This window comes from Molossus molossus, unplaced genomic scaffold (genome assembly GCF_014108415.1).
Source record: "Molossus molossus isolate mMolMol1 unplaced genomic scaffold, mMolMol1.p scaffold_m16_p_20, whole genome shotgun sequence".
Lineage (NCBI taxonomy): Eukaryota > Metazoa > Chordata > Mammalia > Chiroptera > Molossidae > Molossus > Molossus molossus.
Window position 1 is genome coordinate 28,205,429 of NW_023425356.1, and position 14,209 is coordinate 28,219,637.

At 51.9% G+C, this 14,209-nt stretch overlaps 2 protein-coding genes and 1 long non-coding RNA gene across 5 annotated transcripts in view; 2 read left to right on the forward strand and 1 right to left on the reverse strand.

The window, feature by feature from the left end:
• Positions 1-6,301, forward strand: part of CADM3 (cell adhesion molecule 3) — a 28,912-nt gene extending 22,611 nt beyond the window's left edge. The window contains exons 7-10 of one of the 2 annotated variants that reach the window (XM_036272275.1): positions 1,563-1,653; positions 2,065-2,234; positions 4,666-4,791; positions 5,858-6,133. In XM_036272275.1, coding sequence (XP_036128168.1) covers positions 1,563-1,653; positions 2,065-2,234; positions 4,666-4,791; positions 5,858-5,976 — 506 coding nt within the window. In that variant the 3' untranslated portion in view covers positions 5,977-6,133. Of the gene's footprint in view, positions 1-1,562; positions 1,654-2,064; positions 2,235-4,665; positions 4,792-5,857 lie in introns of both variants that reach the window. The other variant, XM_036272276.1, reaches the window with a different exon arrangement.
• On the reverse strand, positions 173-9,739 carry LOC118637123. The gene is made up of 3 exons (XR_004960898.1): positions 9,348-9,739; positions 1,349-1,476; positions 173-503 (listed from the first exon to the last, which is right to left on the reverse strand). It is a non-coding gene; the product is annotated as an uncharacterized LOC118637123 (long non-coding RNA).
• Positions 9,736-11,356, forward strand: ACKR1 (atypical chemokine receptor 1 (Duffy blood group)). Of its 2 annotated transcripts, none has more exons than XM_036272278.1 (2): positions 9,736-9,878; positions 10,257-11,356. In XM_036272278.1, exon 2 carries the CDS (start codon positions 10,389-10,391, stop codon positions 11,328-11,330), a length of 942 nt encoding a protein of 313 aa, XP_036128171.1. In that variant the 5' UTR covers positions 9,736-9,878; positions 10,257-10,388; the 3' UTR covers positions 11,331-11,356. The 2 variants fall into 2 exon arrangements, with proteins under 2 accessions (XP_036128171.1, XP_036128170.1); XM_036272277.1 differs by having other exon boundaries at positions 10,323-11,356.
• Positions 11,357-14,209: the final 2,853 nt, after the last annotated feature.

Consider the following 14,209-nt stretch of genomic DNA (forward strand, 5'->3'; position numbering starts at 1 on the left):
ACTTTTCCTGGAATTCTGACCCCAAATGGCCACTATTACAATCACTACGCCCAACCTTTCCAAGGATCCTCCCCTCCCCATGGGCAGTGAACTTCCCTCCTCACCTGAGGAAATGTGGAAATTCCCAAAAAAGAACTTCTTTCTGAGTGGAGGAACCAAGTGGGAAAGAAAATCCAGTACAAGGGGAGAAGATAAAGAGTAAAATAATGTACCTTTTGTTCCAATTCATCGAAAGGTTGGGTGTTTTCCTAACATGAATAAAACCCGTAACCTCTTTCTTGTGGAAGACACGGGCCTGACTTGAGGGTTATTTAAACCAATTGCTAAGCTCATTGCTGAGACGTGACCATGAGGCAGGCTTGGGGTAGCATCGCTTGCCATTCAGCAGACTCTCCATTTGGAAGCAGACAACCCGGACTCTGGCCAGAGGGCCTCCACTTCCTGTGGGACCGTCACCAAAGCATGTATCCCATTGGCGGCTCCTGCTTGCTTCACTGAATTTCCTTGAGGATAAATGAAACGATACCTATGAATACTGCATCCACTTCAGAGTTCTATGTTGCTGTAATTTGCTTCCCCTGGCCTTGGCCTTGTCCCGGAGTCTGGGGCCTGGCCAGGGCTAAGGAAGGCCCTCCCCCCTGAGTCCCAGAGACTCCTGTTAGGTACCAGACCATCTGGCAGTTCCTTTCCAGGGAGCTTTTTGATCCAACTGTGATCAGTAGTCAGTCAACAAATACTGTACTCCAGGTCCTGTGTTAGAGGCTTCTGAGGCTGGGGGGCCCCTGAACACCCCTTCTCTCACCTGGTCTGGTGCTCTTTGTCCTGTTTTGTTTGACTGAAACACATTCACTAATGATTGTTGAGGTTGGTTCTGTCTTAGGGGAAGCTCAGCCTCTTTCTCTGTTCTTCTGAACCAGCCTCTGGCTGTATTGTTCTACGCGGCCATCTGGCCCTGGCCTCCTCGGCAGCCCTTTGGTGTCAGTGACAGGTGTCATTATTCCTCTGCAGAGCCCATCTATATTGTGTCGGTGCCTGTTTGCAGCCAAAATGTGACCCCCATCTCTTGCTATTTCAAAGCTCTCCCTCCATGTTTGGACGGACCACCAACAATGATGTTTTTTCTTCAAGCATTGCTGCCGGTTCCAGCTCCCTTGCAGAACAGAGAGGATTGAGAGGTTGTGCACTCAATAATCAAGTTCCAGTGTATTTATTCTGTCACAGATATGTATTAAGTCCAATTTATGTTCTGGGCAGTGTGCTAGGCACAATGAACTCGCGATACTCCTTCTCAGCTCTCAGTTAGACATCTCTTGGGTCATCACCAAGGGCAGACCATCCAGAACCCTACCTCTCCAAGGGGGCGATACCAGTCCCTCACACATGCAGTGGCAATAATCATCTTTGCTCATAAGAAGTAGGGGGAACAGCGTCTTTGTTCACAGCCTTCTGGACTCCTGAGGCATGCAGGGGTGGAAGCTGTAACATAGAACAGGATGCTTTTGAGACCAAGGCGATCTGAATGGTGTGGGAGTTTTGCGTTGACACCATTTCCTTCTCCACAGACACGCCAACGGCGAAGATTAGGCCAGACCCTCCACATCCCCGCGAGGGCCAGAAGCTGTTGCTATACTGTGAGGGTCGTGGCAATCCCGTGTAAGAAGATTCGTTCCCTGGCCTCTGGCACGACTCCATACTCTCAGATTGTGCTCTCACATACGCTTCCTATCTCCTCTGTCCTGTCTGATCTCTCACTTCCCCCTGACATTAACAGCATCTATCCTCTGTTTCTACTGCAAAGCAGCAGCAGTGGCGAGGGGCCACTCCCGGTTCCCCGCGGTTCCCATAAGGAACCACGTTACAGTAAGATCTGTAAGATGCAAGTTAGGAAGCCTCCCCTTTCTCCAACTTGAACCCCAAGAGGTCCCCCTTCCCCCGCCTCTGAGCAGCTCAGGGTCTCTGGCCCCTACATCTTCAGCTTCCATCAAACACCCCTGACCTCCCTACTCCCAGTTATTTTTGTTTCCCTTTAGCTCCCTCACCTGTTTTCTTCTGAACACTCAACAGTCCCCAGCAGTACCTATGGGAGAAGGAGGGCAGTGTGCCACCCCTGAAGATAACCCAGGAGAGCGCCCTGATCTTCCCCTTCCTCAACAAGAGTGACAGCGGTACCTACGGCTGCACAGCCACCAGCAACATGGGCAGCTACAAGGCTTACTATACTCTCAATGTGAACGGTGAGCGCGCCTCAGCTTTCCCCCAGCACCCCTCTTCTCTTTCTGTCCATCTTATTCTCATCTTTTCTATCACCTGAGAGCCCCCTCCCCAGACGGTGCTTTGGAGTGGACTTCAGGGACAACAGCCCCCCATGGAGCGCCTGAAGACTCCGCTCCAGATCCACTCTAAAATGTGCAGTAAGGAAAGATCAATAGAATGGAGGGCTCTCAGAGACCTTAGCAATGATGACTCAAGGGACACCATCCTCCAGCCCCTGCACTCACCTGGCAGCAAGAATAATAATTCTGTGTTCGAAGCCCCAGAGCCTCTCAAATATGGGCGTAGATGCATTTCCTTTTGCAACAGGCTCTTCTCAGGGTTGCTTCTCCTGTGACCAGAGAGGAATGTCTACTGCTACTATCTCTTTTCCTACACCTGGTCAAGGCAGGAGACTGGGATAAGTTTGTACTGTGCTGAGAAGTAGTCAGCCTTGTCTCAGATGCCACATCTTCTAGAGGAACGAGGTGATGCTTATTCTCCGAAGGTCTTACCAAAGGGGTGACTATAAAACCCAGTTTCAGGAGAAGAGACAGGCTAACACAGAATTCCCTTTGTGGAGAGTGAGCAGGAGATTTTTTGAAGAACCCAGAGGCAGTGGGGTCATGCCAGAAAGTCTTATAAGCCTGTCCTCAGAATAGGGAAATGCATTGTCAGGGGAACATCAGAGGCTCCCTTGAGTGAAACGTCCATTAAAGCAGGCCTAATCAAGCCTGAGGAGACAAAGTAGAAAAGACAAAATATATAAGGAGTCAATGAGGCATCAAAACAAGCTGAGTCGGTAGAAAAACAGTAGTTCTCCCATGAACAGGTCTGCCAGGGACAAGAGACCTGAGAGTGTCTGGATGGGATGATTCTGACTCCAGGGCCGACCTCAGCCTGTGGGGACTGGCTCAGCACAGCACACAAAGCTAGAAGCCTGGAGCAAGGGCAAGGCACTGAGGGTCCGCATCTGCCCCCGTCTCTCTCCAGATAAACTGTGATGATGATTGGCACTGAGAGCAAGGCCCTATGGTTGGCCTCTTGCTGTTCCTCCCTGCCCTGCGCTGGGAAGCTAGTCCTGTTCCAACTGCTTCCAGTGCTGACACCTAATGGTAGAATGAGTTACTGCATCTTCTTGCAGGAATATCCTAAGCAGTATTGACTCCCACGGGCCTGGAATGAAATTAAATGGCATTCCACCTAGAGACAGGGGCCTGTCTAGAGACAGGGGCCTGTCGTGGATGACCCCAGAGGTCGTGTTGGCCATGGAAACCTATGTTTTTCTAGGGAATTTCCATTTCCCTGGTCTCTAGAATAATTATCCAGGATTTATTTTTAATGTGGACTGTGTCTCACACATTCCCTAGGAGAAAGACAGTGGGTACCTTCCTGCTGCTTTCTCTAACTTATACCATCGCCCCACATCATACTAATGAGCCCCTGGGCCCATCCTTTCCTTCCCTCCCAAGGAGAACATTAAAAACCAGAGCATAAATGTTTTCTTTTTAAATAAGGCGTAAGCAGGCAAGGAACTAAAAAGCTGGCCCAATCAAGCCTGAGGAGACAAAGTAAGAAAGACAAAATATATAATAAGGAGTCAATGAGGCATCAAGACACAAGCTGAGTCTGTGGAAAACAGTAGTTCTCCCACGGGTCATCTATGGTGAGTGTAATTTTGGACACATCAGCACTGTATCCTGGGCCTGTGAGCTGTCTTCTCAGGTATTTGGGAATCCGATATGGCTGGTGCTGTCCTTGGCTTGCCTAGCCCACCTGTGTTGTGGCCATTGATCCTCTGTAGATGCTGCTATGGACAACAGATTCTTTATTCGATGGCAGAGACATCGGCCATCATGGAAGGCATCACAGTGGGATGTCCATAAAGGAAATCTTCAACTCTCCACAAATCTTTGGGTGGTGGGACGTGAACACGCAGCTGCAGACCCTCCTAATGAGACTTGCTAGGGGTTGGGGTTTTGCTGGAACTCTAAACTCATCTGCCAAGAAGGAACAGCTATCCTCCTACAGGGTCCCAGGCTATCATCTTTTGTAAGGTGCTATCTTAGTGCCTGATTCTTGGATCCACCGGTTTTCACTGCTTCTCTATCTCAGGGCAAGGGACTAGTAGGTTGAAAAGCCCCCATGGAGAATCCATCTCAGAATATCAAGCAGACAGAAGAGTAAGAGGGCCATGGAGTATAGGGAAGGGGTACTCTGATAACCCAGAAAGTAGAAGAAAGAAATACAGAAACAGAGAGAAAGAGAGGAAAAGAGAATGTTCAGGAGATGCTTTAAATGCTAAAGTGATGATCTCTGACTTGGCTAAGGTCAAACTTCAGTGTCATGAACTCAACAATGCTATAATATTAGGGCATTTCCCAAGTGACTGTGTGCATTGTCCCTTCCCTCTAGACCCCAGTCCGGTGCCCTCGTCCTCCAGCACCTACCACGCCATCATTGGTGGAATTGTGGCTTTCATCGTCTTTCTGCTGCTCATTCTGTTCATCTTCCTCGGTCACTACTTGATTCGGCACAAAGGTCAGATGCGTGAAGGAAGTGTAAGGAGAACTTGGGCATGGGGGGGAGATGGGTCAGGGGCAGGCAGGTAGGAGCTGGCTGCAGGAAGGGCCTTGGGAGATCCCGTTAGCCCCATGCATGTCTGAGAAAGGAGAATGCAGGACACTCTGCAGCAGTGGAGCACCACCAGCCTCAGTAAAGCCTTACCACTTTTTTGATCATCCAGTAAAATCGAATCTTCCCAGTCAGTTAGCTGCTGCTCCCATGCTGCTCTACCACCAGGGTTTTCTGCTTTAAGCAGAGAACTCTGCAACTCTGCATCTTCTTCCCACTTCTTTATACACTTTCTTCCTTTCTATTTGTTCTCATTTTCCTTGATCATTGATCTCCTTGCCCCTGATCTCCACAATATCTCTTTTCTTTAACCTTCTCTCCTTTATGCACACCATCTTGTACCCTCTCTTCACATGCCTCCCTCTCAGATGCCCCCCTCTGTTATCACTTCTGGCTGTAGCCAGACTACACTGACTAAGTGCCAGCCAGCTCTCAATCGCATTGCACATGGAGCAGACATGGCAGTTTCCTTAGCACTACCTTACATGCACACATGCACACACACATACATACGCTTCCACCCATACACACACACACCCATACACACATATATATACCTGCACACACATATATATACACTTGCAAACACATATACACATATATACACATGCAGGCATGCACACACATGCATGTACACATGTATATACACATAGACACATGCATACACATATGCATACACATATGCATATACAGGCAGACACATACATACAGACTACACACACAGTATTATTTTTTTGCCAGTATTATTGATGAGATTCCCTAATTAAAGGCCGGATTCAGTAATTCATAGGGATGTGGTCAGATGAGGGATGTTGGGAGCAAAATGCTAGTTAGGTCAGGTGAGGAAGAAGAAAGGTCTAAACCAGAGAAATGACAGGAGCAAGGTGTGGATAGGTGGGTGGGAAAGTGGGCAAGGGGGGCTTTGAAGGTTTGGGAACTGCTCCTGGAAAGAGGAGCCTCTATTCCTCCCTAGGAACCTACCTGACTCATGAAGCTAAAGGCTCTGACGATGCCCCCGACGCGGACACAGCCATCATCAACGCAGAAGGCGGGCAGTCAGGCGGGGATGACAAGAAGGAATATTTCATCTAGGGTGGCCACCACTTCCTGCGCCTCTCCAGGGGCCCCATGGGGACTTCTGGGGCCATAACCAACTTGGACTTGTACAGAGCAACCCCAGGGCCGCCCCTCCCGCTTGCTCCCTACCCCCACCCCCTGTACAGAATGTCTGCTTTGGGTGCAGTTTTGTACTTGGTTTGGAATGGGGAGGGAGGAGGGCGAGGGGGGGAGGGAGGGCTGCCCTCAGCCCTTCCCGTGGCTTCTCTGCATTTGGGTTATTATTATTTTTGTAACAATCCCAAATCAAATCTGTCTCCAGGCTGGAGGGGCAGGGGCCCTGGGGTGAGAAGAGCAAAAACCCTGGAGATTTAGGAGGAGAGTGAGGGTGAAGAAGAGGCAAGGACAGGAAAGGAACGGGGCTGGTCTAGTGGGGACCTCACTAGCCCTCCACCCCCTACAACGGAGCAGCTTCCCGGACCTCTCTGGGAACGGGAGGTCGAGAGCAGGAGCCGGAGTGGCCTCTCCTCTGCTGATATTCACACACCTGGAGCTGTGGACAGACACAGGTGCCTCTCGGATACCCCTGTTCCACTTCAACGGGAAAGGAATGAGTGGGGCTCCCTGAGGAGATGTGACCTGCAGATGGCGTGCAGCCACACAGAGACCCAGGGGTTCCACCTGGGGGACGCGGGTCCCTGCCAGGAGGGGTATATTTGGAGAGAAAGGTTGGGAGAGATGGTCTCAGTTATCCCATGTCCCCCATGATGTACGAAGCCAGGCCCTTTACACAGGAGCTGCCCCTGGGGTAGTAGGGCCAGGCTGCCCCTCTTTGCTCCGGCAGCTATGGGAAGGCGCCGCTCCAGGCCATCTGCATCTGCTTCCCTGCCCAGCGGCCCCTCACTGGCACCCAACCACTGGACTGCTGCTCAGCAACCACTCCTCTTACGGCATTGTTCTCCAACTCCTCCCGTCCTGTGCCCCCTGCCCTTCCAGGTCCTAAGCCAGCCCGAGTCCTTCCTTCCTTCCCCAGCAGCCAGACAGATATAACCACAAAAAAAAAATACTAAAGAGAGCTTCACTACACTGAGCTGTTTGCTGCCCAAACAAAGAAAATAATGTGAACTCTGTGAGTGTGTGTGTGTGTGGTGTGTGTGTGTGCGCGCGCGCATGCGTGCGCATGTCTGTGTGAGAGAGACAGCAAGGCGGGTCCTGGGCAGGTGGGCAGGCTGTGGAATGTGTCAAGGAGGGCTTGGGAGTAGAGGATTCCTAGCCAGCTTGGTACCTCCCCTGGGAGGTTGTTTCATCCTGGCATTTTCCATGCCACCCCCGGTGCCCATCTGTCATGGAAAAAACAGTCCCTGGATGTGTGTGTGCTCAGCTGTCCATCTAGTCTCCCCTAAAACACAGAGCATCGAACCTCTGCCTCAGTCTCCCTTCTTGGAGCTATGGAGTCAGTGCCGCAGCCTTTGCTATGCACACCTCAGGCCTCGCCCTGGCCCTGGCCCTGGCCCTGGCCCTAGAACAACTGCCCTTACGTCTGTACCCGGGAGTTGCGGGCTGGAGAGAAACTTTGTCTCCTTCCCATCTCCACCCCTCCTTTTGATTTTCTGTCTTCCTTTGTGGCCTGAGCTGGTTGCCATGGAGATGAGTTGCTCACGCTCCCTGTCCAGCCAGTCACCCTGCCTCAGACCCGGATGCCCCTTGACACCGCTGTCACCCTGTCCAGCGTGTCCTCATGGCTCTGACAACCCAGGGGTGTGCAAAACGGGGGCAGCTGCGTCCAGCAGGTCTGCCCACCCCTTCGGTTCAGGTAGCACCGTTGTGGCTCTCCCAGCAGCTGCTTGGGGCCCTGGGCACCACAGGCAGCCCCTCTCAGCCACGGCTCTCCTCTCCAGCAGCCAGGCAGCCTAGCGCCCAGGCCCGCTGGGCTCCCTGTCTCCTAGCACCCACTTTCAGGAGAATGACTTTTCCTCTGAGCTGAATCACTCTGTCCATATTACACAGAAGCCATATTTGTACTGGGGGAGGGGGAAGAGGGACCATTGTGTTTTGTGTGTCTGTCTGTGGGTCGGGGTGGGGAAGGGAGCAGGGAGGGGATTGTGTATCTTTATAATCTTTCTAACTCTCCTATGCTAATCTCAGAGGGGCACCCTCAATATATCTGGATCTCCGTGTCGCTCAGCTGCCTCCTTCTTGCTGCTCTGGTTCCCGTGGGGATACACGTGTAAGGGCTGCTCTGCTGGTATCCCCTCACCTGGTTCTTTCCGGGGGGTGTGTGCCTCAGCAGGCCACTCCCCCACGGGCATCTCTATATGGAAACAATATAACTCTCCAAGGGAGAGCCGTGTGTCACTCCCTTTGGCTGGGTCCTTGCTTTCCTGAGAGGGTTTGGGCTGAAGCGTCAACAGCTCCCACTGCCTTCCATCAGGCAGGACTGGAGAAGGTGGAGATGAAGGAGAAGATGCTGCCAACATCACCCCAGGACAGGTTCAACAGGCCCCTCAAACTCATTTTTCACACACACACACACACACACACACACACACACACACACCCGTGTTAAACCTGAAACTGGAGCTTGTGTCCTGGGAAGAAAGGGATGGTCTTTGTGAGGTCCCCAATCTTTTGCAATTTGGCTTCCCTGCCGCACCTCCAGGCACCCCTGTGTGAGTGGAAAGGAGCTACTTGGCAGCACCGACGTAGCATCGCACACTTTCTCGGACAAGTGAAGCGGTGTCGCCTAAGCCCTCTCTACGTCACCGTTCTGCCTCGGACACTCCATGATTCACCTCTTCCCATGTCCCATCTAAGTCTCCCTAACTGAAGAAATAAGAGGTGGGGGTGAACGGGGGATGCATCAGCAGAGACCATAGGAAAGTGACTGGGGAGAGGGGCTGCCAAAGAGCCCATGTGTCAGCTCAGGGGGATCCAACTACAGGTAGACACCCTTTCTGTGAGCCATCTGGAGAGAGCCAGAAGCTCTCCCCACCTAAGAGACTCGACACGGTGCTGAGATGTCAGGTGAATGCAGCTGCCACATGGCCTTTGTGGTCCCAACAGAAATAAGAATAGAGATGACCCCAGAGGTAACAGGTCCGTTTGAAAACACGTTGTCCCGTTGCCCCCAGAGCCTGCTCTAACTGGGGTCTCCTTGCTATGGAAGATAACTGCGCCCTCAGGTGATGAGGCAAATGCCCAGCCACTCCCCAAGGTAGCTTCATTGTGCAGCTCACACTGGAACACCCAGACCCCGACCCCGACCCCAACCCCTGCCTCAGCTGTGTGCCCGAGAGACATAGCACACAGACACACACCAATGAGCACCTTCCCCCCACCGAAGAGCTGCCACCCATACACCCCTCAGCGTGTCAGCATCTCGTGGGTCCAACCCTGGCACCACTAACCTCTCACACACACATGGCTATTACTTGATCTTTCGATGGCTCAAGTTCAAGGAGTGGATGAGCAGTGAGAGTCGTCAGCTGCCTTTCCCTCCAACTTCCCAGCATGTCTCTTATCTCTGTCTCACACTTCACCTCTGGCCCCTTCTTCCTTCCTTGTGCTGAAGGAATCCTTCTTCTTGGAAAACCCCTGGCTTCTCTGGCTCCCTGTCCACCTTCAGGAAGATACCCACCTACTGTTCCCCACCTTTTTCCTTTTCCCAGTACAGGTCCCTGCCATTGGAATCCAACCTCAAAACAGGAAGCCTTGGGCCAATGCCCTATGTGGGCCTGAAGTTTAGGCAGGCAGTGGGTGTGGGGGAGAGGCTTCCTGAATGTGCCCCCGCCCGTGCCACCCAGGGGCCCTGCCCAGAACGGATGGCCTTCATTAGTCCCTGGCACTTATCTTGGAACCACAGCAGGTGATAGAACTGCCCCAGCCTTCTCTCTGCCTGCCCTGAGCCCAGGAGTGTCATGGGGAACTGTCTGCACCCGGTGAGTGTGGGGAAGGACCCACAGCCCCCAATTCTGCCCCTAATGCCCGCCTGCCCCTCTCTCTATGTCTTTCCTTCCCTCCTCATTTCTTATCCCTTCCCTCTTCTTCCCTCTCTCCTTCTTACCACTGTCTCCTAGGTCCCTGTCATTTTCCTCCTCATTTGTCTTTCAGTCCGCACCATTCAGCCCCTGGTTACCTGCCCTCTGACCTTCACCTGCCCTCCAGGCTTGCCCACTGCCCTTCCCTCGCTGTTCTAGACTCGGCTGCTCTACAGGCTCCTGAGTCTCAGCTGTGATGCCCTTTGCATCCAATTCCTCCAGCCCCCTTGTTCTCCAGTCCCAGGTTCCCTCTGTCCTTCTCCCCTTCCCTTTCCTTAGTTCCCCGGAGACTCTTCAGTGGGGTGACTGGATGCTGTGATTGTCCCCTCTGGGGGTGTCCTCCAGGCGGACTCCTTTTCCATCTCTGATGAGAACTGGAGTAACTCTACCACTGAAGAGGAATATCCTGCTATGTGGAATGACTCCTACTGGACCGATGACTATGACTTCACCGAACTGGACGCTGTTGCCCCCTGCCGCTCCTGCACCTTGCTCAGCGAGTCCTCGCTGCCTTTCTACGTCCTCGCCAGTGCCCTGGGCATCGCAGCCAGTGCAGCTGTCCTCTTTGCTCTCCTCAGACCTCTCATTTACTGGCCTCTCTGCCCTGGCCGTCAGATCCTCATACAGTTAGCTGTGGGCAGTGCCCTCTTCAGCATCATGGTGCCCCTCCTGGTGCCAGGGCTCAGTGGTACCCGCAACACCTACCTGTGCCACCTGGCCCACTTAGTCTGGTATGGCTCAGCCTTTGCCCAAGCTTTGCTGATAGGCTTCCATGCCTGCCTGCGTCCCAAACTGGGTACAGGTCAGGTCCCAGGCCTCACCCTGGGGCTCACTGTGGGACTCTGGGGAGTGGCTGTCCTAATGGGGCTGCCAGCCACCCTGGCCAGTGACACTTCCAATGGATTCTGCACCCTGGCTTTCCGCCAGAACATTTTGCGGTTTATGCATGCTGCTGCCAGTTTTGCTACCTTTACCTTGTTGCCACTAGGTTTATTAGGAGCCAAGGGGCTGAAAAAGGTATTGGACAGGGGGCCATGTCCCTGGGTTGATGTCCTGTGGTTCTGGTTCATTTTCTGGTGGCCTCACGGAGTCATTTGTTTATGGGACTCCCTAGTGAGGTCCAAGTTCTTGGTGTTGTCATCATGCCTGGTCCAGCAGGCCTTGGACCTGCTGCTGCACCTGACAGAAGCCCTGGCAATACTGCACTGCGTGGCGACACCCCTGCTCCTGGCCCTGTTCTGCCACCAGGCTACACGCACTCCTGTGCCCTCCTTGCCTCTCCCAGGAGGCCAGTCCTCTCATCCGGGCACCCTTGGAGGAAAATCTCAGCTCTCTTCCCAACTGCCAACCTGAATTAAAGTCTATGCTGCTTTTATGAAGCTGGTGGTTCCTTGTTTTGTCTGGAGGTGTAGAGAAGCAGGGGGGAAAAAAATGGAGAGAGATTTCATGCCAGATTGTCCTGCTAGCTTCTGTTTCTCTCGCAGGCTTGAGGAGAGAGTGAATGATGTACAAACACCCTCAGGGCACACAGGTGTTTTCTCCAGGAGTGAGGTTACTGCCATCTCCTCCAAGGGGGAGGGGGAAGGGGACCAGTATATTTGGGAAGCAGCTAAACCTAAAAAACTAGAAGAGATGGCTTAGAAGTTAAGGGGGAAAAAAGAAAAGCTGCTACAGAGAGCAAATGGACGAAAAATAGAAACTGGAGGAAGCGAAGCAGGAAAGAGCAGAGATGTGCCCAGAGCATGACCCCCCTCCCTGTCTGGCCTGTTCTGACTTTCTCTATGCCTTTTGTCTCCCGGACACCTGCTGGCTTTGTTTAGAGATCAGAGTGGTGGTGGCAAAGGTGGAGAGAAGCATCCTGGGACCTCAGGTAGACCAGGGAACATGTCAGGATAATTCTAGAAGCCACTACCTAGGAGTCATGTGTCTCTGAGGTTGATTCCTCAGCATGACCTTAATCCCCGTGTGTGCGCACATGTACGTCTGTCTCGATCTGTTAAAACGGACATCTGTGTTAGATTCATGCATATAGTAACGTTTGCTGACATGTCTGCTTGCATTGCCATCAGTGTGTGAAGTGCACTCACCTGTGTGTGTGATCCCACCTCGCTCAGTCCCCACCCTCCACTTCACTCTACCCTCCATCCTTGTTCTCGGGATGTGGAGTCAGGAAGTATTACACACTCCCTACACATCCGTTTTCTTTAGCCCAGTTTCTGTGCCTAATCTTTTCTGTGCAGGTGGTATTCAGGGAAGTAAAAATCAAGAAGCTGTGCAGCATGTGAAACTCAAAGGGGAAGGGGTCTGACCTGATTCATTTCTGCTTAGAATCCCTCACATTCCCCTTTCAAACCCCAGCTCTTGGGATGAATCCTCCCTCCCCCAACACACACACACACACACACACACACACACACACACATCTTTTCTTCCATCTTTCACACTGTATCCCTATGCCCTGGGCACCTCTTCCTTAAGTATCCCCCTGACTTTTTGGCCGCTAATCTTGATCCTGAAGGCTTTTTCTCCACCCCTACATGGCCACATTTAGGTGATGATTGGAAGAACGATGTATAAGCCCCTATACTGCCTGCAACAAATTCACCCTCTACCCAAGATCTCACACACACACACACACACACACACACACACACACACACATACGCACACAGCCTTTCTTTCTTTAACCCAATTAAGAGCTGGGGAAGCTTGAGAGAGTATCTTACATTTGAATCCAAATGTGGTCTTTCCATTTTTCAAAGGTAAGCTATACCTGGCTTCTGCCCTACACCCGTCCTGCTCCACTCTCTGGGCTTGGAGACAAGTAGCTGAGTGCAGGAGAGGAGCGGAAAGCAGTTAGTGCATCCCGGGCCGGCGATGCCAAAGGCCCCGCGAGGTTCCTTGGTGGGTAGGGTAACAAACCCTCCGAAGCCCCCACCTCCTGTCTCTTAGTAACTACTAGGTTCGCCGCTGATTGGTGCATCCTAAATTGAAAGGTGGGATTTAGGGGCTGATTGAGATGCAAGAGACATTCTGAAAGAGAAAGGAAGAGAAAGAAAATGAAGAAGAAAAATAATTTACAAACCTAACGTATGCTGACAGAGTTCATCAGCGTGCTCCAGTGTGTTCTTTGTCTCTTACTCCCCTTCAGCCTTCCTTCACAAGCCCCCCCCCACCTGTGGTCACTCTCTCTCAGTCCCACCAGACCTTGCCCAGCTCTCTGACAAGGGACAGGAATGACCTAGCTCAGGGGAAGGCAAAGGGGTTGTAAGGACGGAAAACAGGTATTTCCTTTTCATGATCTTTTCCCACCATTGATGAGAAGCACCTGGTAATTAAACGCGGAGATGGCTGGTGTCTACAACTTCAAACTGCCTTTCTACCTGAGCAGGCATTTTTAGAATAGAAATTTCCCTTCTCCCTTCCGCCTTCAAACAAATCTTCCTCTTTCAAATTCTCTGCAACCCCTTCAGGTGAAACTCCCTTTTCTCTTTCCTCCCAAGTGTACTTTGCAGGCTAAAGAAGATATGATAAGGAACCCCACCCTGGCGCCTCGCCGGACCGTCTCCTGAACAACAAACTGCAACTCCTCAAGGCAACCCCAGGCATCTGCTTGACTTCAAAACAATCTCCTCCCAGCCCCAATTGCTCTTCACTCCCAAAAGCCCCCAATAAAAGAGCCACGCACTCTTTCTTCCCTGTCCTTGAACTGCTAGTCAGTGCCTGAGTCCTTTCCCTGTATATGGGGAGAAAAAAAAATCCCTCCCTTTTCTTGCTTCTCTCAGTTGTGAATTCTTTCCCAAGCCTGTGTTACGGGCTCAACAAAAAACCCTAACATGCCCGGCTTGTGTGGCTTAGTGGATGACCGTCAACCCAGGCACCAAGAGGTCGCGGGTTTGATTCCTGGTCAGGACACATGCCCAGGTTGTGGGCCAAATCCCCAGTGGGGGGGGCATGCAGGAGGCAGCCAGTTGATGTCCTCTCTCAGCGATGTTTCTATCTCTCTCTCTCCCTTTCTAAAATCAATAAAGAAAAATAAAATATAAAAAATAATAAAAAAACAAACCCTAACAGGTATCTTTGACTTGCTGAATCTTTCAGTGATGCAGGGGAAGCTGAAGTTAAGAGCACTGGGTCGTCTTATCCATGCCCCAGCTCATGTCTCCAAGTAAAAATCCCTCCTCGCTCGGTCCCGTTAGGGGGAAGCCCAGACAGTTCAGCAGTGATCATGT